The 21,040-nt window shown below is 44.7% G+C and overlaps 10 protein-coding genes across 10 annotated transcripts; all 10 read right to left on the bottom strand.

Moving 5' to 3' along the window:
* Window positions 1–469: 469 nt before the first annotated feature.
* On the bottom strand, window positions 470–2,146 carry LSM04_005022 (Aminotransferase; the record flags this gene model as incomplete). The annotated part of the gene is made up of 1 exon (XM_067336597.1): window positions 470–2,146. One exon carries the CDS (start codon window positions 2,144–2,146, stop codon window positions 470–472), a length of 1,677 nt encoding a protein of 558 aa, XP_067191005.1.
* A 470-nt stretch (window positions 2,147–2,616) lies between these two features.
* Window positions 2,617–3,753, bottom strand: LSM04_008354 (uncharacterized protein; the record flags this gene model as incomplete). Its single annotated transcript, XM_067336596.1, has 1 exon — window positions 2,617–3,753. One exon carries the CDS (start codon window positions 3,751–3,753, stop codon window positions 2,617–2,619), a length of 1,137 nt encoding a protein of 378 aa, XP_067191047.1.
* A 601-nt stretch (window positions 3,754–4,354) lies between these two features.
* LSM04_001024 (uncharacterized protein) lies at window positions 4,355–5,497 on the bottom strand (the record flags this gene model as incomplete). Its single annotated transcript, XM_067336595.1, has 1 exon — window positions 4,355–5,497. One exon carries the CDS (start codon window positions 5,495–5,497, stop codon window positions 4,355–4,357), a length of 1,143 nt encoding a protein of 380 aa, XP_067190946.1.
* A 1,204-nt stretch (window positions 5,498–6,701) lies between these two features.
* LSM04_005759 (uncharacterized protein) lies at window positions 6,702–10,796 on the bottom strand (the record flags this gene model as incomplete). The annotated part of the gene is made up of 1 exon (XM_067336594.1): window positions 6,702–10,796. One exon carries the CDS (start codon window positions 10,794–10,796, stop codon window positions 6,702–6,704), a length of 4,095 nt encoding a protein of 1,364 aa, XP_067191018.1.
* A 426-nt stretch (window positions 10,797–11,222) lies between these two features.
* LSM04_007516 (uncharacterized protein) lies at window positions 11,223–11,462 on the bottom strand (the record flags this gene model as incomplete). Its single annotated transcript, XM_067336593.1, has 1 exon — window positions 11,223–11,462. The coding sequence occupies one exon, from the start codon at window positions 11,460–11,462 to the stop codon at window positions 11,223–11,225; it is 240 nt and encodes a 79-aa protein (XP_067191041.1).
* Window positions 11,463–11,800: 338 nt separating this feature from the next.
* On the bottom strand, window positions 11,801–13,546 carry LSM04_000325 (Arf GTPase activating protein; the record flags this gene model as incomplete). Its single annotated transcript, XM_067336592.1, has 1 exon — window positions 11,801–13,546. One exon carries the CDS (start codon window positions 13,544–13,546, stop codon window positions 11,801–11,803), a length of 1,746 nt encoding a protein of 581 aa, XP_067190933.1.
* Window positions 13,547–13,952: 406 nt separating this feature from the next.
* On the bottom strand, window positions 13,953–15,923 carry LSM04_007280 (uncharacterized protein; the record flags this gene model as incomplete). Its single annotated transcript, XM_067336591.1, has 1 exon — window positions 13,953–15,923. The coding sequence occupies one exon, from the start codon at window positions 15,921–15,923 to the stop codon at window positions 13,953–13,955; it is 1,971 nt and encodes a 656-aa protein (XP_067191038.1).
* Window positions 15,924–16,210: 287 nt separating this feature from the next.
* Window positions 16,211–16,528, bottom strand: LSM04_008425 (Ribosomal protein L7Ae/L30e/S12e/Gadd45; the record flags this gene model as incomplete). Its single annotated transcript, XM_067336589.1, has 1 exon — window positions 16,211–16,528. One exon carries the CDS (start codon window positions 16,526–16,528, stop codon window positions 16,211–16,213), a length of 318 nt encoding a protein of 105 aa, XP_067191048.1.
* A 293-nt stretch (window positions 16,529–16,821) lies between these two features.
* Window positions 16,822–17,752, bottom strand: LSM04_006893 (Ribosomal protein L7Ae/L30e/S12e/Gadd45; the record flags this gene model as incomplete). Its single annotated transcript, XM_067336588.1, has 2 exons — window positions 16,822–17,146; window positions 17,439–17,752. The coding sequence occupies 2 exons, from the start codon at window positions 17,750–17,752 to the stop codon at window positions 16,822–16,824; spliced, it is 639 nt and encodes a 212-aa protein (XP_067191032.1).
* A 1,176-nt stretch (window positions 17,753–18,928) lies between these two features.
* Window positions 18,929–20,062, bottom strand: LSM04_001330 (uncharacterized protein; the record flags this gene model as incomplete). Its single annotated transcript, XM_067336587.1, has 1 exon — window positions 18,929–20,062. The coding sequence occupies one exon, from the start codon at window positions 20,060–20,062 to the stop codon at window positions 18,929–18,931; it is 1,134 nt and encodes a 377-aa protein (XP_067190951.1).
* Between the last annotated feature and the right edge of the window lie 978 nt (window positions 20,063–21,040).

The following is a 21,040-nucleotide window of genomic DNA, read 5'->3' as shown; positions in this document are numbered from 1 at the left end:
TAATTCCCTTATTAATGCTCTTCACATATTCCTATTTGCACATGCATTCATGCAAAAAAAGAGAGGTAGACAAAGAAACAAACAAAACTGAACGCATATTCGTTTTAAAAACCGTTTTTTTTTTCGCTTTATTCGTTTTCGATAAAAAAAAAGTGTTGAGAGAGGGCAGGAATATCCGTAAGAAGATAAATGCTCACGTACGACCCCACTATTTCCCCCTGTCTTCATTGGGCTAAGCGGTCATGCTTTGGCAAACAGAGAAAGGGGGTTGAGGTGGAGTGGGTGTGCAAAATAATAATAACACTACTAAGAATCAATAACAAACGTACTAGTAAGCAAGTAAAAAAAAAGGTGGGTAATGTAGAAAAAAAAACAAGAATTTAGTTCTCGCCTTGTATTATCTTTTTATTTCCCCCTTTTCCCCATTTATTTACCTATTTCTTTTTTCATATTTTTATCATCTTTTTTTTTATTCCTCGATCGGCTTGCGTGGGTTGTACTGAATATGCACCTCTCTGGCGATATCCTCCATGACATCTAATGCCAGCTGCAGATCCTCGCGGGTGTGGGCAGCCGAGACGCAGAAGCGCAGTCGTCCCTCCAGCAGCGGGGTGGCCGGATAGCCGACAATCACCACCGCCAGTCCCCGCCGCATGCACTCCCGCGCCATCATCAACTTGCACGGATGATACAACATCACCGGCACCACCGGGGAGGCGTCGTTGCCAAGAACCGTGAATCCACGCGCGATGAGGCCTTGCCGGAAGAAGCGGGAGTTCTCCTTCAGCTGGCGAATGCGTTTGCAGCCCAAGTCGGTCCCATCACGGCCTTTAATGACATCTAGTGCGGCGAGTGCCTGCTGTGCGCATGGTGGGGCTAGTGTATCGCAGTGAAGGGAGATGGAGCTGTGGGTACGCAGGTAGTCAATCACGCTTTGATCGCCAGCTAAGTAGCCACCAATGGAACCAAAGCTCTTTGTGAAAGTTCCCATGAGAATATCCACATCTTTTGTGTCAACACCACAGTGCTCTGTTACACCGCGTCCTGTACGGCCAATAGCTCCAATGGAGTGTGCTTCATCCACAAAGAGCAGTGCACCGTATTTCTTCTTAATAGCCACAACACGTGCAAGATCAACAATTTCTCCTTCCATACTGTATACACCTTCAACAATGATAATGATACGCGTCCATGGGATGTACTCACCTTCTTTTGTACTCCTCCCAAGAACAACTGCCTCACGCAGTATCGTCTCCAACTGCTCAAAGTTATCATGTTTAAAGACCTTCACTTTTGCACCAGACACACGTACACCATTTACCAGCGATGAATGATTCAAACTGTCTGATATAACAAGTGAATCACTACCGAAGAGTGCTGGGAGTCCACGGAAATTTGTACCAAATCCCATACCACACACTATAGCATCATCCTTGTTAAGAAATTCTGCCACTGCGCGTTCAAGTTCTGCAACAGGTCCATGTTGTCCAGCTTGTTGTGGGGGACTGCAAGAAGCGAGTCCATAACGATCAAGAGAATCAAGAACCTGATGTGTGATACTCTCGGTATCCTCAGCAAATCCAAGGTAGTTGTACGAAGAGAGATTCACACAAGGGATGATGTTACCTGTGAGAGATAAGGTTCGGTTATTATCATGCGACACACGTTCCATAACTCCAATAACACGTGAGGGACGGGAATCAATTGGATGGTTAAAGCAGTCACGTATACGACGGTAGAAATGACGCTGCCAAAGATGATCAAAGTCTTTCGTTAGTGGGGCATAGCCTTCAGCATCTTTGCTTTCGGGATACATCTTACGATACCATTCACGGGCCTGGGAAAAGACGAAAAGAACACCAAACGTCATATATGTTGTCAGCACCACAATCAGTGAAATTCCTTTTGACTTTTCCTCTTCCTCTTGTTTCACTGGTTCTTTCTGTTGCTGCTGCTTCGGAAGATGTGTAGACAAATTCTTAGTTTCATTTTCACTCTTGTCTTGTAGTGAAATATACGGGGGAATAGGCTCCTTTTTATTGAAGGCCTCTAGGGAAAATCCCAACACGGCTTCAGATTTGGTGGCGATTAAGTCCGGACTCCCACGTGAGTCCACAACATTTTCAGACGTAATATAAGTAGGCATGTTTAATTACCCAATATATAACAAAACCTTTTTGTTGATTGTTTTTGTTTTTGTTTTTTGTGCTATTCAGTCTTGTTGTATCTTTTCTTTTTTGTCCTTTTCTTGTCGTGGCTTTTAAGCTCTGTGCGTTCAAGAGTAACTGTCCCGCAGACGTATCCTAATTAATTTTTTTTTTTGGTTTACATTATGCGTTTAATAATACGGATAAGGGGAAGCAGAGAATAAAGAAAGAACAAAAATAAAAAAGAAGAGAAAAGAAACATATCAATGTTTTTATTTTTATTTTCTCTTTTTCAACAAATCTCAAAAAAAAAAAAACAGCAATACAAATAAAGTCAAATAACATCACAAGATATTAATCAAACACAAGGGGAAGAAAAAAGAAGGGGGGAATAAAAAGAGTCAAATGGGAATAAATACTTTGAACGGGGTGAGAAAGTTGCATACATGCATGTGTTTGCAAGTAACTATTATCCCACACTTGCGCGGTTCCGTGAAGCTGTCGCATGTGCTGCTGCTAATGCACTGAAATTTGTCTCGGATTGCCACCACGAATGCAAACGATCATACGACCAGCGAATGAACATATCATCAACGCATCCACAATAACCTTTTGGCCGACCTGATTGGCAATGACATGGAATTGGTTCTATTTTTTTTTTGATTTTCCCTTTCTCTCCCATATCCCCATCCTCATTTTTTACTTCTTTTTTCTCTTCCTTTTCTTCTTTTTCTTTCTTTGCCTCTTCTTGTTCTTGTACGTAACGTGGTGGTAAACTTGGAGGAGGATGTAGTGCGGGATGTGGCAACGTTACCTCCTTGTACTCGGAAGGGGCATCCAGCAGTAAACTCACAAAGTTCCCAATACAACGCGGTACTCCTTTTGATAAGAGCCATTGCACAACTTCCACATCTTCAAGTGCCAGAGCGGCGTGAAGTGGAGTGCGACCCCAGCGATCATAAACGTGTACACTGCCGCCAAAGTGGTGTAATAGCGACATCACTCCCAATTTACCTGAAATGATAGAAATAAACATTGGACTATAGCCATGCTGCATCTGGTTTACTGGCACCTCGGGATCACTCATAAAGCTCATGTTGTTTGGGTTCGCCCCAAGCTCTAGACAACGACGTGTGAGATCCATATTGCCGGTAACAACACCCAGCATAAGAAATGTTGCCCCACGGTACGTTGCCTCATCCTTTTTGGTGCAAAGCTCCGGGCAGTGTTCCTCCAAAAACCTGCCAATGGACTTCACAGACTCTGCAATACTGTTCTGAATACTAACAGCGTTGGTACCACCACCGATATTTCCATTACTGCTACTAGCCAACTTATTGAGATTGTCCTCGACGGTTGTGGCGTCTGCTTCACTCAGCGTTATGTCACCACTGCGCAGGCAGCTAAACGCACTCCATGGAATAGCCGGTGAGGTACAGAAAGCCCGAATTAAATGTGGATCGGCTTGATCATCATCTGTTATACCAAATAAACCGTTATTTCCAATACCACCCTGACTGAATTCAATGTTCCTTCCTCTGTATGCTTTGCCATCTAAAGTCTCCCGCAGCTCATCTGCTCTCACCGCCTTTTGGGTCCGCGGCATACACGGTTATGGTTACCTATGTAGATATAAACGCTTATTTTCCCCGATTCTTACCCCTTCTCTTTCCTTTCTTTTTTCTTCTTTTCTGGAATTTGGTTGTTGATCACCTGTTTAAAGGCGATTCACGCGGAATCACTTCATGAAATAATACACATCATTATTTATTTTTTTATTTACATTTGATTATCAATAAATAGAAACATAGTAAACAGAAAATAAATTGCTAATCGAAAACGCCAGTAATAACAACAACAACAACAATAATAATAATAATAATAATAATAATAATAATAATAATAATAATAATAATATATAATATTATTATTATTATTATTATTATTAATATCATTAAGTGCGAGCAGCAATGAGAGAAATACAAGGTACAATAAAAGCAACACGTCAACTCTACGACAAGATAAAATAAACGCGTTGTGACAATATTCAAGCAGATGGACACAAAGAAGCCTTATTTATTTATTTATTTATTTTTCTTCCGATTTATAAAAGGGAAGAAAATACAATAATAAAAATCAGCAATACACAACAGAAAAGAAAAAAAGAAGCAATAATAACCAACTACTTACAAACCAATACCAACCGTCTAAGTGGTAGTAATAACAGCAGAAGTAGTGGCACTAGTAGTAGCTGCAGTAGGAGTAGTAGTAGTAGTATTAGCGGCAGCTTCACCGGTGGTTTGCTCTCCATTCCCCAGAGCAGCAGGGCCATTTCCAAAAATCCCGTTACTCCCTTTAAGATTCAAATTCTCTGAACGACGTTGGATTTCGTTCTTGAGTTCACCATAGCGCGTATACTCTCGAGTAAACGCGCGTCTATCATTTTTTGTGGGTGCATGACCATTCTGCTGCTCAAATTCACTCTCAAAATGATGCAGAATGCGTTTCAGGTAACGTTTTTCTGTAGCAAGATCTTCATTTGACATTTGGTTTACTGGGGTCCCTCTACCTTGTGAGGAAGATGATGGTCGCACTCCATTAACAGACGATGTAACTGCCGCAGGCGTTGTAAATGTCGCACTTCCTATACTGTCAAGCTGGTTAGTAGAGAGGGAACTCAATTGTAACCCCCCTGCTGTCGTATCGCTCCTATGATCTCCTGCGATTCCATTATAAATTCCATGCAAAGGCTGTTGTTGTTGTTGTTGTTCCTCCTCTCCTCTTCCTTGTTGTTGTTGCTCTTGTGAAGCTTCCCGATTTGTGACCAGCTGCTCTGCACTGCCGTTGCGTGGGGACTCAGTGTCCCGTAGGCGATTCTTTGCTGCCTTATATAATTCATACACATGCCGCAATGCGGCCTTATCATGTGCGTTTACGGGGACGCCGTGTTCGTCGCGGAAGGCGCGCTCCCACTCATGTATACGTTGTTTCATTTCCTTCTTGAATGCCTGGCACTGACTATGGGTCATATGAGCCGTCACAATGAGTGTGGGATCAACATTGCTATTATTGTTATTATTGCGGTTCTCCTTTGCCATTTCCAACGCTGCCGCCTCGCCACGGTATGTTGCCGCAAGTTGTATGGCGAGTGCGGCGCTTGAAAGGGGACGCGGGCCGTAAGCGTTATCAATACGCCCGCGTTGTTCCCGTTGCAGCGATCGCACAGAGTCAATAGTAGCGCGGCTGTGCGCTCGGAAGTCTTCATCGATCACGTGACTCTGAGTAAAGCTAAGCGCATCAATTGTCTGTGCCACTGCCTGCACCAGTAGTGCGTTTGCGTCTACCCGCATTTCGTCTTAATCTAGCTCTCTGCGTATTCCTATGTATGTGTGTGCGTGTGTAACAACAACAAGGGTATACAAGAGATAAATACTTGGTAGACACGTTTCACTAAGTGCAACCACTGACTCTATCAGCGCACAGATAGTGATAGATAAATAAATAGAAAGAGGGAAAAGAATGAATGCGGTAATCTAGTCCCTCTACACTATTCTAGGATTTCTTCTGAGTCTCGCGAAATTCCCACACTTGCGTCCCAATACTGTCTTCCTCAGCTTCTTCTTCTGTTTGTAGATATACAGTTATTTGGTTTTGGTGACCACTCCCTCCTTCTTTTTGTTCTCTCTCTCTCTCTCTATATATATATATATATATATATATTTTCTTATTTCTTTTACCTTTTGTTATTTCCTTATCTTCCACTACTATAAGGTGAGAAAACGCAGAAAGCACGCAAAATTACAATCTTGATACTGATCGTATGCAAATGCACTTCTTACCTCTGTATTGTAAGTGCGCTTCCTGTCAACACGGCGCCACGACTAGCAACCGTTTTAAAAACAGAAAAACACACACACACACACACGCAACAAACAAAGTAATGCTATATACACCTCCTCCTATACAGGTCCTATGTAGAAAACAATAATGGTAATAATAAAAAAAGAAGGACACAAAAAAAAATCTGAAACCACAAGTCCCCCTCGAACCAGAAGAAAAAAGGAGAAAAATAACAAGCAACTGCATTAGAAAAAAAAGGTATTACACGATACTCAGTAGGTTTCTCTGAGGGTTTATTTATTCACCTTGCGCATCACACGCAAAACACGATCAGACACAACGAAATACTCACCTTAATTCTAAACGTGATACCTAAAGAACAAGTAAACGAACAACAGCAAGAAAAAAAATACACTCCCTCTTACCTATGCATTTATCATTCCTTCTTTCTTCTCTTTCCTTGGTCTACCCACCACCCCACACAAATCAAACACAGACACACACAAAAGGAGATGATCCACAGGAAGATAAAGCCAGTCAATCGAGAGGAATACAAAAACACAAACCAAAACCGTTTATGCCTTTCTCACCCCCATATATATTTATATTCGAAGAGAGAAATAACGAGACATTAAATATAGTCTTAACAGGGGACCATTCAACCTCATACTTCAGCAACACACACCACACCATTATCATTATATTCTTCTAGCATCACATACGCGCTGATTGAATAGTTGCTTCCGAAAGAGAGGCGAATGAAACGTTTGAATGTGCCATACATTTCAGCAGTGATGATGGAAGAAGGTGTGAACCATGCCACTCTGCCAAGTCCTCCATTGTCTGCACCATTGTCCCAATACCCTTTGCGTCCGCCATGGCCAATGCACCACCTGTGATTTCGTGAAACCCAATAGCGGCCATTGTCAGCATGTTTGCATCCTCTGCGCACTGGACACGCCCGGTGAGCAGCATCTCACAGCACTCATTAACAACAACTGCTAGCAATATATCGGCTATTTCTGCATCAGTGAGACGACGACGCAGATAGCGCTCCTGTACCTCTGGGTTAGGTCCAATAGGGGTTCCATCCTCGTGGTAGGTGTAAAAGCCCCCGCGTCGTGCCTGTGCGCCTAGAAACCCATCGGTGCTCATGTACTGCAGAGTGTTTTGTGCGACGGCGGGGATGTTATCACGCAGCAGCGGATTTCCTTCCTCATTCATTGTGTGTGTTTCGTGCATCATGCGCAGAACGGCGTCGGCACCGCAACTATCGATGAGTCTGAACGGCCCCACACGCATTCCAAGACGCTGACTGACCGCCACGCCGTCCACCCGCGCGATCCCGCCCGCCCCGCACCCGCCGGCCACACGACACGCGGCGGCGGCGATGGCAGCGACGAGGCGGCGGCCACAAGACCCGCGACACGCGACGACCGGCCGGTGCTCCGCCTGCAGAAACGCGGCGGCGGCGGCAGTCAATTGGCGGCAGCGGGCGGCGGGGGGCGTCTCACGGGTCCGCGCGAAGAGACGGAGTTCCTGCAGCCGCGCGAAGGGGCCGGCGGGTGACACAATCGCCCCGAACGGCAGAAGCGCCAACAGCGGCAGCGCCCTTGCCACGGGACCAACAAGAACAACACAAACACCACGCAATGCAGTGCGGTGCTCCGACACAAGACGTGTCGTCGCCTCCAGGCATCGGCGAGAACAATCCAGCACGACTGTCACCGTACCCGTACCGCTGCTGTTTTCATCGCTGTTGTTACTGTCCACATCATCTGACGCTGATAACACCGCCTTCATCTTCTCAGACCACAGCGGCATTTCCTCATGGCGAAACGTCACAAGTGTACCCCCGGGAAGAGGCATAACCACACGACGTTCCATCTTCCGTTCTAGAGCGTACACATTAGCGGCGTTGATGGCAGGGGCTGAATACGTCATTTCGCTAAAAATACTCTCAGAATGAGTCTGCCCCATTTCTATCTTATCCTTGCCGTCAACTCTCTTTTCCTGGGTGATGGCAGCCATGCTGTACCACACCCACGCTTGCAACAGAGGATTCGGCCCCGCCACTACCATCGACTTCTCGAAGCGACGCGTAAAGAATAACTTCCGAAGTAGTAGTGTTTTGTGATCAGGTCGAGAGAAAATCATGAGTAACTTGCGTTCCAGCCATAGGAGGAGAGAGGGGGAGATCCCTCCTACTTCTGCACCACCTCCGAAAGATATAGTAGTATTGGTAAGCATTGCCAAAACTTCCTGTACGCTATGAGCGCACCGTACAAGTCCAGCATCAATTAAACTATCTGTACGGTATTCATGCAATCTCGGCACCATTTCAATAGCACGTTGAGAACCAAAGCAATGAGCAAGTTGTCTGACCACACGGGGAGTGGGGAAATCTCCAAGGTGAAGAGAGGGAAATCCGAACGTCGTTCCAACAGGTTCAAGCAAGAAACGGTGATGACAAGTTAAGAATAATTCTGCTCCTAAGTCTCCAACAACACCAGCGTATGCCACAGAAATAAAACACAAACGCTGAGGTGTACTTGCCAGACGTGTTAAGAGCCGTTCTTTTTCTCGAAGGAGTTCCACTCTCTCAGGACATGAGAGTTCCAACATTCCCTGCCTCGTCTCGAAGAAGTTTAGAGTGGGAAGTGTAGTAAGCAGCACATATATAACGGAGTCGTCCATCTTATAGTAATCCTCAATTGCTGTAATAGCTTGGTGCAAAGCTTTAATCACCGATGTTATACATGTGGGCTGTCTCTGTAAAATAATTGTAGCCATTTGCTTCCCATTCTTTTTCTCAAAAGATACTTTCACACATGGTTCTTGATCATCGCCACTTGGTTCTGTAGTTGTCCATGAAGCCAACGGTGGAAGTTCCACTGACATCGTGATTTCATTATCATTATCCTCGCATGGGCTGCTTCTTTTGCATGAAGATGATGGTACTTTTTCATCCTTCTGCTGTGTAAATGAGGACAACATCTCTTCAATTTTTTTATCAGATCTTTCATTTGAAAGTGTCCCTTCTCCTTTATTAAATGGATGTTTTATTTCTTCTTGATCCAAGGTATCTACACGCTCACTAATAACATCTGGAATTTCATGACGGTCAATCATTGCCTCCTCCTCCTGCGATAATGGCTTCAGTGTACTCTTGTCAAGAATTACTGAGTTCTCTCCACTATTACCCACAGAAACAACGTTCAATCGAATCTTCTCATCTCGGGATCGCGCGACCTCGGGTGATCGTACCAACGGTCGGGATGCACGAGCCTTTTCAATCTCCTCATCCAGTGAAAGACCAATACTTTTGGCCCATGTAGCTTCCCTGATGTCACGTGATTCTGTCGGGGGTGCAATGGTAAAGAAAATGTCATCCTCTACATCATGCGACACACTAGAACTACCAACATTAGAAGCACCAGCACTTCCTCTCACATGTTGCAGCGTCTCCGATGCACCTGAAGAAGGTGGGGGAACTTTCGGTGGTATAGGTGCAGAAGGTGGTGCAGGCGGCGTTGGGGGCGGAGGAATTCGAACAGGGGACGCCGGAGGTGGTGGTGGCGTTGACGGTGGTGTATTGGTTGTTAACGGGTTATTAGAAGGTTTAGCGGTACTACGATTAGCAAACACCACTTTCATTTCTCCAATATCATCGATAACATTAGACAGTCTTAATGTTTTGTCCTTCAATACTAAAGTCGACACATTCGTCTTATTTCCAAGAGCAAGATTATCCCGACTAACGTTTCGTCGACGATCCTCACGTCCTGCGTGAGTTCTATGACGTTCACGATAAACCACTCCTTCTCGTTTTCGATGACCCCCAGTACTTGGCAATCCGCTGCCCTTACTCGATACAACTTTGGATTGAACACCAATTGCTGCCTTTGGCGGTTCCGGTGCAGCAGGTGCTGCCTTTGGCGGTTCCGGTGCAGCAGGTGCTGCCTTTGGCGGTTCCGGTGCAACAGGTGCTGCCTTTGGCGGTTCCGGTGCAGCAGGTGCTGCCTTTGGCGGTTCCGGTGCAACAGGTGCTGCCTTTGGCGGTTCCGGTGCAGCAGGTGCTGCCTTTGGCGGTTCCGGTGCAGCAGGTGCTGCCTTTGGCGGTTCCGGTGCAGCAGGTGCTGCCTTTGGCGGTTCCGGTGCAGCAGGTGCTGCCTTTGGCGGTTCCGGTGCAGCAGGTGCTGCCTTTGGCGGTTCCGGTGCAACAGGTGCTGCCTTTGGCGGTTCCGGTGCAACAGGTGCTGCCTTTGGTGGTTCCGGTGCAGCAGGTGCTGCCTTTGGCGGTTCCGGTGCAACAGGTGCTGCCTTTGGCGGTTCCGGTGCAACAGGTGCTGCCTTTGGCGGTTCCGGTGCAACAGGTGCTGCCTTTGGCGGTTCCGGTGCAACAGGTGCTGCCTTTGGTGGTTCCGGTGCAACAGGTGCTGCCTTTGGCGGTTCCGGTGCAGCAGGTGCTGCCTTTGGCGGTTCCGGTGCAACAGGTGCTGCCTTTGGCGGTTCCGGTGCAACAGGTGCTGCCTTTGGCGGTTCCGGTGCAGCAGGTGCTGCCTTTGGCGGTTCCGGTGCAACAGGTGCTGCCTTTGGTGGTTCCGGTGCAACAGGTGCTGCCTTTGGTGGTTCCGGTGCAGCAGGTGCTGCCTTTGGCGGTTCCGGTGCAACAGGTGCTGCCTTCGCTAGTCTGGAGGCAGCAGATTCTTGGGAGTGGAAAGTGCACTGGGTGTCACGGAACACACGTCCCTGTTCCTTGACGTAAGATGCGGCTATTATTGCAACAAAAGGAGTAAAGCGGCGCATTCCTAGAGAAAGAAAATGTGTTCAACTGATCGTTGCGGTAGTTAGCTACGTTTCTTTATAATGTGTCGTTCTTTTTTATTATTTAATTCTATGTGCTGTCTAGACTTTCACTTTTTCTTATTTCCGTTTACGCCTTGCTACCGCACTTTACTTGCGGTCTGCAGCTACTATCGTCGCCAAACGAAACTAAACAAGGTCACAAAAAATAGAAGAAAAATAAGGAAGAAAACCATACAAAAAAGTCTCATCATCTCATGAAATATACCACCTGCCAAACCACACCCTCCTACATTCTAAAAAGTGTTCCACTTTCCAGTTTCCATTCGCACTACCTAGTTCACCACTGAGTGGTACAAACAATTCATAGGGAAGAAAAGAATATTTGCTTTGTTGTGCATTCCTCTATTTGAATGATTGCGAGAATGTCTAGTCATAGACCTTTATAGCAGCTTTCGAACCTTTTGGTCCGAGTTTAAGGATGATCTCGTAGCAAATCCACACACATAAGGGTAACAACGGGAAAAAGCAGACAAGCGGGGGCGGCAAGTTGTACACCTTACCTCGATACTGTGATAAGTCTACTGGATCGTTAGCCCGCAGAATGCAAAAGGTGATGGCCGAAATGAGGGCTACCCAAACAGGCAGCATTGTAGGTGTCAAAAACATTTCTTCTTATAATGAGACCACTTACCTTTATCTTATTCTTCTGCTTCTTCTAAACGCGCAATTGATTCGCTATTTTCTTTCGTCTGTGCTTTTTGGCTTGCTTTGTTTTTTTATTTATTTGCCACTATGTGTACCTTCTTGTCAGCCAAACCCCAATACAATTGTATAAAAGAAGAAAAGGACGAAGGAAGAGAGAGAGAGAGAAAAAAAAAAGAGAAAAGGAATGAAAGGGCGTTTGTACAACATACTGTGAATATCATATGTACCAGTACCCTATGAATTGGAAAGGAGCACTACTCTTATTGTACTCGTGTTTTATATAATTATTTTTTTCTTCTCTAACCAAATAGTCCAAACGACACAGTAAGGTACAACAGAGGCTGGGACCACCCACTTTTACTTTGGCGACGATCGCCACCAAAAAATTTACCAAATGAGAGACCGGAATCTACTGTTTTAGTACACCAGAGAAGGGGTACTGTAATCAGTTGTTGTTGCTGTTGTTGTTGTTCTCTATTGCACACTGCATCAACGTTGGGAATTTTCCACTCAGCGACACCTAGTAGTTTGTCGTTGCTGCTATAGAGCGCTACAAACAAGGGGTCTGTGCGGCAATGTACACCAAGTTGAAAAGATTCATCCCACCGAATACTACTTTTGCTACTAACAGAAATACCTGCCTGACTGCGCACTTCTTGAAACCCGTTTGTAAGAGTCACAACCGCACCATTGCTACTAATACCCTCTACCTCCCGGACGGTGATGTAAGCCACGCCAATGTATCTTGGTGGACCCTCCTCGTTATCTATCGTTTCGTTATGTGGTGATATCACCGTATTTTTGGTGAATGGATCACGTGGTGGCAAGGTTGCCTGTGATACCGAAGTGTTACGCTCCCGCGCAAAGGCTTTGTTATACTTTAGCCGAATATAACGTTCCCTAACCTCATGCCGGGAAAGAGCACCCTCCGGTTTGTACACAGGTTCGCCATCACTAGATATATACCCTCCATACTCAAGTTCATCATTCAGTATATGATTACCACGACTTGCCATGAATGCTATTTCACCTGTATTCCAGGAATCTAGCTGCGCCTCACGACACCTGTGTGGCCATAACTGCCGGTGGACGCCAACGCAATGGATACAAACAAATCCACCAAACGGCTGAAGTAACCCCCATGTAGGCCATTTGGCCTCACAGTCTGCGCAGAAATGATTTGATTTATTACCTGCAATACAAATTGTAAAGAGAGGTGATTGTGTTAGTCTCACAGGAATATCATTCATTTCCTCCTCCCCTTCGTTCGTTTCACACCCTCCAGTAGAAGAGTTGGTTAACACCTCAGTACCATTTTTCTGTTCACTTCCATTCTGTGGGCTCTGTTGCTGTTGGTGGTAGTGGTTATGGCTTTGATGTTCTCCATTCTCCACTTTTTCTTCACTTTCCCTTAGTTGTTGCTGCGCCTTTTTTTTAGATTGGCTTAATCCTTCATACTCGCGCAGAACATCTTCCAATTGCACCACTTCATGCAACTCCAATGGACTGTCACCAGTTTCATCCATTACTCTAGGTGGACGGTATAACAATCTGTAGTTCCCACTTAAATCACCAGATAAATCGGTATCCTGAAACAATGCATCATTTTTTCTTTGTAATGAGGCTGCCGCACATCGCAATTCACGAATAAATCTCCATTTAAGCAATTTATTACCGGTAAAAAAGAGGGCCACACACCGCCTGTTTGAGGATCCTGTATTATTGCCTGAACCACACACGCTGGAAGATTTTAACGAGACAAAAATCCCAGAGGGCTGTATTTGTTCCACACTATTTGTGCTTGCAAGCTCTAGTCCAAAGCAGAGACTCCCACGGTGGGTGCCGCAGTCCACTACACGCGCCCCAATTAAACAAAGACGTTCCTGAAGATTTTTGGACATGGAGTTTCGTGGTTCCTCATAACAATACAGAACACCATCTGTATGTAGTTCGATGGTTCGTTCAACAAATTGTCGCTTACGCCATCCCATTAAGCATGTCACTGCGCCAGACACTACCAGTGTCTCCAAAGTTGCTTCCACCATACAAGCAAACCAACATCCAATTGCTCACATATATATATATACGTTTATAGTAATTGCAAAAAAAAAAAAAAAAAAACAGACAAAGAAATAACCAAGGCAAAGAGAGCTTACGTGGGCTGAGTGAAACCACACGCCAAAGATACACTCACACACAAACAAACAAATATATATATTAGGCCTATCAAAAACCTCGATACCCTCGCGATGAAAAGGCAAACGTTAAATTCATACCAAAGGCAAAAGAAATACAAAAAAATGGACTCGAATGTGAAGATAATGCGAGTGGAAGTAGCACGTCCGTCAACTTTCACCCGCAACAAAATAAAAAAAATGTTTCGGAATCCAAACCCCAGGGTGTGTTCCTCTTATTTTTTTTATTCCCGAGTGCATGGTGTGTTCGATGCGTTTACTTTGCCTCTGGAGAACGCACACGCTTTCTTTCATGCTTACTTCCTTCACCACTTATATCAGCCACAATTCGCCGCACCAACTCTTCCTGTTCCAACTCCTGCTTTTGTTGTAGAGCGAGTCGCTCTGCCTCCATTTGGCGGTATGTTGCCTCTTCAACTGCCATTGCATAACGACCGCGGTAATCATTCTGTGCAACTTCACTAATAACAAAGGGGTGTAACCCCGCATCAACAGTCATTGTTTCAGGCTTTTGCCCACCAGTCGGATGTGTCGCACGCAGAAACACTGGAAGTGTAAACAGTGCAGTCGGTGAGGAAGAAGAGGGTAACAAAAGATAAACAGGCTCTTCACTACTTGGAGTGCTAGGTAACCAAACAGCACGGCTACCGCTGAACGCTGTCCCAACCTGTACAAGTTGCTGTAGGCATTGCTCAGCGGTATCCACCACAATGTTTTTCCCTGAACCATCACGAGATGGAAAATTAAGAAGAGATGAAGAAACATTAGAAGTAACTGACAACGCAGAGGCACGCCGCATCTCCGCTTCGCGTTTTGAGGCAACAAGTCGCAACGCTGCTTCACTACCACCAACGGACATAGCATACAATACCGTAACCGTCATGCGCTCACCTGGAACAGCGAAGTCCTTCCAACTCATACCACTTTCACGTGGTACAAAGAGAGAGGGTACAAAAACCGGCCATTCCTGTGAAGGTTCATTCGTCGTTACATGTTGAGATGCCAAAGTACGCGCATAGATTCCGTCATCTCCGATGCGTTGAACACATACTGAAACAACAGAAAAAGTGTGAATCCCTTGCGGGAAGCTATGTACCCGCTCTATTGCCGCACCTGATTGTTGTCCTTGTCGTTCCCCCGTAAAATTACTCATTGCCTTGCGCTCTTGTAGTGTTTGATAAAGTCGTCCAGCAAGTGCCTTACTAGAAGGTGCAGGAGGAGCAGAAGTACTAGTCCCCTGGCGTAAACGATTCATAAGGAGGGAAGATTTCTGAAATTCTGCGGCTTTTCTATCTGCACCTACAACACTGCGTAGCTCAGCTTCGAGATATTTCTCCTGATCATCTAGTGTTGAGGAGGTGAGTCTCACGTGAACAAGGTCCCATGGTGATACCTTCACAAAATTTGTTTGTGTACGAAGAAGAACAGATCGACCTTTGCGTGTTAGTCCTGCATCCACCTCACAAGAGGTCATATTGTTGCTACCTTGGTTCTGTGGTAAAACAATACCACGCAGCATATTTCCCTTTGTCACGTCTTTTACCGATTGACGTAGCAGCAAGACCTCTTTTAATGCATATCGTAGCTGCTCATCAGGACCAACATGCACCAGGTACAAATCCATTGTTGTCGCAAGTGTGAGTTGGTGTGTCATAAGAAAATTGTTGGCGTCGTGAACAGTTGGAAAGTCCATTACTATCGCAAATTTACCAATACATCTTGCCCTGACACACGCTAACGCCTTTAGATATTCCGTCTTTGCTCTCTGACTCTTATTACCCTTAGCGTCCGCCTCCATAGGGCCCTCTGTGGCGGCTGCCTCTCCGCCGAGGGCTGCAGGCACGGTGAGAAGCCGTTCCTCCAGCGTGACACCCGGCGGGGGGCGGAAGGGCGGAGGGAGGGCCGCGGGGTCCAGCGGACGGGTGGCGGTGAGAAGTAGCGTCGGCCCCACCCGCACGACCGGCGTGAGGAACTCGAGCCCCCACCCCCGCCGGCCTCCTCCTCCTCCTCTGGCAGCCGCCACATCGGCCCGCAGGCGTTCAGCAGCGGAGAGACGCTGGAACTGCACCACCGCCGCCCCGCTGTGAAACGCCCGGTCCTCCTCAAAGTACACCTCCTCAATGGCGCCGTAACCCGCAAGCGTCCGGAACAGCTCCGCCCGCAGCGCCACATCTTCCGGCTCCACACCCACCACACGAACGCGGCGGGTCACTGACAACTCCTGCATGCACTCAGACTTTTAACAATCAATGAATCAATCATTTATTTAATCAGGCATCCACAGGCACACATGCAAAAAAAAAAAAATAATAATAATAATAATAATAATAATAAAATAGAAGTGAAAACAACACAAATATTCCTTCAAAGTGAGCGATATACGACATACACAGGCAAAATAACAAAAAAGTAAATGCAGTTAAAAGTTATAGAAATCAAAAAGAAAAGAAAAGAACAACGTAAAGCAACGCCTCGGATCCACAAACCAGAACGAAGAAACGTTCAATTGTTGAATTACGCGGAAGTGATGTCGGAATCACCAACGTCCGTGATGGACAACACGCAGCTGCGGAAGTGACGGCCACAAGCTGTACCCAGATCGAGGTTGTTTCCAGTGTAGTGGTGCATGGGTGTCTTGCTCAGCGTGCAGTAGTATTCGATTTCTGCCTTACGAATTGGTGGGCAGTTGGCGGCGATCACGACGAGCTTGCTGCGACCCTGGCGAAGTGTCTTGAGTGCCTGGTGTGTACCAAGCACGTACTTACCAGACTTCATCACCAACTGAATCTTGGTGTTGATGGTGTCCACCTTGGTCTTCGACTTCTTGGCCATTATGGTGCTACGGATCCTATAAGTTTGATATTTCATACGTAGAATAGAAGAGAAAGAGAGGAAACAAAAAAAAAAAAAAATAGAAAAGAGAGAAACACAAATAAAAATATCTACAAAGAAAAAGGTAATAAGACAAAAAATTCACAACTTAGAATAAATTATGAAAACGTTTTAGGCAAACACATAAAAGCGATGCACAAAACTAAAAAACCAGTATAAAAGAAAAGAAAAACAAATGGAGAAAATGAAAGCATTCTGCTTTATTTTCCCATTGCCTCCTCTCATCTGTTGAATTACGCGGAAGTGATGTCGGAATCACCAACGTCCGTGATGGACAACACGCAGCTGCGGAAGTGACGGCCACAAGCTGTACCCAGATCGAGGTTGTTTCCAGTGTAGTGGTGCATGGGTGTCTTGCTCAGCGTGCAGTAGTATTCGATTTCTGCCTTACGAATTGGTGGGCAGTTGGCGGCGATCACGACGAGCTTGCTGCGACCCTGGCGAAGTGTCTTGAGTGCCTGGTGTGTACCAAGCACGTACTTACCAGACTTCATCACCAACTGAATCTTGGTGTTGATGGTGTCCACCTTGGTCTTCGACTTCTTGGCCATTATGGTGCTACGGATCCTATAAGTTTGATATTTCATACGTAGAATAGAAGAGAAAGAGAGGAAACAAAAAAAAAAAAAAAATAGAAAAGAGAGAAACACAAATAAAAATATCTACAAAGAAAAAGGTAATAAGACAAAAAATTCACAACTTAGAATAAATTATGAAAACGTTTTAGGCAAACACATAAAAGCGATGCACAAAACTAAAAAACCAGTATAAAAGAAAAAGAAAAACAAATGGAGAAAATGAAAGCATTCTGCTTTATTTTCCCATTGCCTCCTCTCATCTGTTGAATTACGCGGAAGTGATGTCGGAATCACCAACGTCCGTGATGGACAACACGCAGCTGCGGAAGTGACGGCCACAAGCTGTACCCAGATCGAGGTTGTTTCCAGTGTAGTGGTGCATGGGTGTCTTGCTCAGCGTGCAGTAGTATTCGATTTCTGCCTTACGAATTGGTGGGCAGTTGGCGGCGATCACGACGAGCTTGCTGCGACCCTGGCGAAGTGTCTTGAGTGCCTGGTGTGTACCAAGCACGTACTTACCAGACTTCATCACCAACTGAATCTTGGTGTTGATGGTGTCCACCTTGGTCTTCGACTTCTTGGCCATTGTGGGACAGAAAAAGGAGGCTTTAAATGTAAGTAAAAACCAAAGCAAAAAGAAAAGAAGAAAGGAAAAAAAAGAAAAGAGGGGAAAAATAGGAAATGAGACAAAGAAGATTTCAAGAACGTAGTTAATAAACAAAAAGACACAAGGACCTCAAAGAGAGTTGTCGTAAAAAGACATTATCCGTATTATTTGTTGTCCATCTCTCTTACTTAAAAACAAATGTGTATTCGTTGCCGTCGCATCCTTCATTCTCAAAAGACCCTGCATTACGTTTCAAAAATACATTATCATAGAGGCAGAAACACAATGTAAGTGTCAAACAAACGAACAAAGAAACCGAACATATAGTGAATGTATTGATTCTTGAGCGCGTACGCCGCTTATACTGAAGTCTATTAATAAAACAGAAAAAAAAATGTGTACAAAAAAATCTAAGGTGTTGGCGGTGGTCACAACCACCCGTACAGGCGTAGAGAAAAGCAAAAACCAGGGTAACGATGGCAACTCAGCTGCCGTAACAATAAAAAAAATTCAGGTACAATAACAACAAAACAAAAACCAGCTCGTTAGGCAAACAAGCAAGAAGAATTCAACGAAAGGAAAAGCAATAAAAACGAAGAGAAATCGAAAAAGTGAGATATAAGAAAGGGGCTAATGTTTCCAAGGTTTTTGCTTCTATGGGCAATGCATACAAGTTCCCATATGAGAAATATAAAATGCAAACAGAGACTGCTGTGCTCGAAGGTACAAAAATGAATAATAATAGTAATAGTAATAATAATAATAATAATAATAACAATAATAATAATAAAATTGCAGAAACGTTTAATTTTGTGGCTTCAGCTATGAAAGAAAAAAAAAAAAAAAAACAGGGTCCCCAAGAGAAAATGCCATGTATTACAAACACAGCAAAAAAAAAAGGAAAGCACACACCCCAGTTTTTTCTTCACCCGTCTATTTCTTTCTTTTCCTTTGGGCTATTGATGCATAATCTTACATTGACGCCACCTTTCTCTTATCCCCATCTCACTCATTACATCTTCCCTTCTATTTCCGAACCATTAAGTATATCTTTTTTGCTTTTTTTATTTCGTGTACCTTCCCCAATCACCTGTTATATTTCGCTTATTCTTTCGTTTTCATTTTTCTTTTTAATGTTGCAATAACAATAACTCTTTACCAGATACTGTCGTCCACCACTCCTGTCGCTGTGAGTGACAACATGTCTGTACTTGAACCACTCCTCGCCATTTGCAGAGTGGCGGCGTGAACACTAGCCATCTCGATGTTGGCAGAACAGGAAGAGTTTGTTGATGAAGTGGCAGCAGCAGCAGCTCCTAGAAGAGCAAGATTCCTGTTACTGCTACTTTTGTTAATTTTACCGTCTTTGCTGTCAGTCCATAGCGGGGGCAATGTGCGATCGTACTCGCTGCGCAACACTGGATGTCCAATGACGTTGCGTGCCTCCACCACGATGTTATCGCGGGCATCCGCATGCCACTGGTCTACCTGTCTCAACTGCTTGTACTCCTTCTGCCAGCGGCGGTAACTCGCAATAATCTCCTCTTGTGGAGCACTACGTGGTACACCTAGCACATCGTAGTATGTACCGGGTGTACTGCGATGTGGGTAGCGGCAGCGGACAGGTAGTCGAATGCGAAAACTTTCAACACCGTCGTCTCGTCGTATGCCTTTGTGTGGTGAAACGTCCTTCGATTCATGCGCACTGCCAAGAAAGAAGCTGTCAGTACTGGAGGCAAGACTGGAAAAAGAGTGCTCAAACACGTTACTCCCGCTCAAGTCGTGCAGGCGGATGCCTCGTTTGCCACGGCGTTTTACAAGTAATTTTCCCTTATCCCCATGTGTTGTTGTTGTTGTTGTTGTTGTTGTTATTGTTTTCGGTGTTCCAGTTCCTGCTGTTGTGCCTGTACGTGTGATGTTTGTCATGAACGCCGCACGGAACACCGCCGATGTGGAGTCTGCACTACTCAGTGGTGCAACAAAGTGTTTTGGAATACTTTCTATCGGTACAGTGGAAAGCAACTTCTCTTGTGTGCGGCTGTCCAATTCAGTATAGTGGTGGGCGTGCTCGCAATGATTATTGTATGGACACTCTGCGGCTTCGTAGAATGCCACGCAGACGCGGGATTTGCTGCCACTCATCACCGGCGATGCTGCAGCACCAACACCAGTGATCGTAGTAGTTGCAGCAGTTACAGCAGCAGCAGCAGGTGAGGTTGCAATATCCATACCATGATGATAGGTGCCATCATATGGAACAAACTCTTTTGTACTCACTGAAAACGACATGTTAAACTCTGTTTTCTTTTTTTTTCGCCTTGTTTTTTCTCTTATTCTTCTTACCTTCACCCTACCGAGGAAAAAAATATATAATGGTGTGAATATACTCGTGTAATCCACTTTCATGAAATGATAAAGGGGTAGAAAAAAAAATAAGGAAAGTACACTATTTTCTATGGGATACACATAATACGCAAAGGTAAAACACAGAAGAAGTGCTACCACACAAAAGAGAAATAAACAGTTCAAAAAAAAAAAAAAAAAAAAAAAAAAAAAAAAACACAAACCAAATAAAAAATGTGACAAGTCACATTCACTCTCTTTCTCAGAGATAGACTCAGACACATACACACACTAAGATTATAATCGATATACAGAAGTATGGAGACGTACACTTCAGAATACCACTCTCCACCATGACACTCTTTTTATCCAATAGATAAGAAAACGCTCTCTTATGGCGGACGAGAACATTGCAAGACCTTTTTCTTATTTTTTAAACTAACCCAACGGTCATTTTTTTCCCCCTTCGTCTTAGTCCTTTCTCTCGCTGAATATTTAGAAGCGGTTTTATGCCTCTTCATACAGCAAGATTCCACTGATCAAAACAGGGGCAGCATCATAGGACTGATACCAAGAGGTTCAGAAAGACATCGATACTGCCACGCAAGTTCCTCCTAGTATTTCTTATTCTTCTTCTTCTACTACTACTACTACTACTACTACTACTACTATATATATATATATATATATATATATATATATATATATATATACAATGATCCTTTTTCTTTTATCCATAAAAACCCACAATCAACCCAAATGTTCCCTAATGATTGACAGACATTACCCCACCGACCCCCCACACCTCTATTTCTTATGACAGTAGCAATTGTTAAAATAATAACTGATGCCACTGAGGTTCATCCATACACGTGAACACGCTGGAAATTGAGTGAAAAAACAGGTCAACACAATCCATACAGA

Source organism: Trypanosoma melophagium (assembly GCF_022059095.1).
Source record: "Trypanosoma melophagium isolate St. Kilda chromosome Unknown ctg25segment0, whole genome shotgun sequence".
NCBI lineage: Eukaryota > Euglenozoa > Kinetoplastea > Trypanosomatida > Trypanosomatidae > Trypanosoma > Trypanosoma melophagium.
Note: the sequence above shows the minus strand (reverse complement) of the source record. Positions and strands in the feature narration are given on the sequence as shown.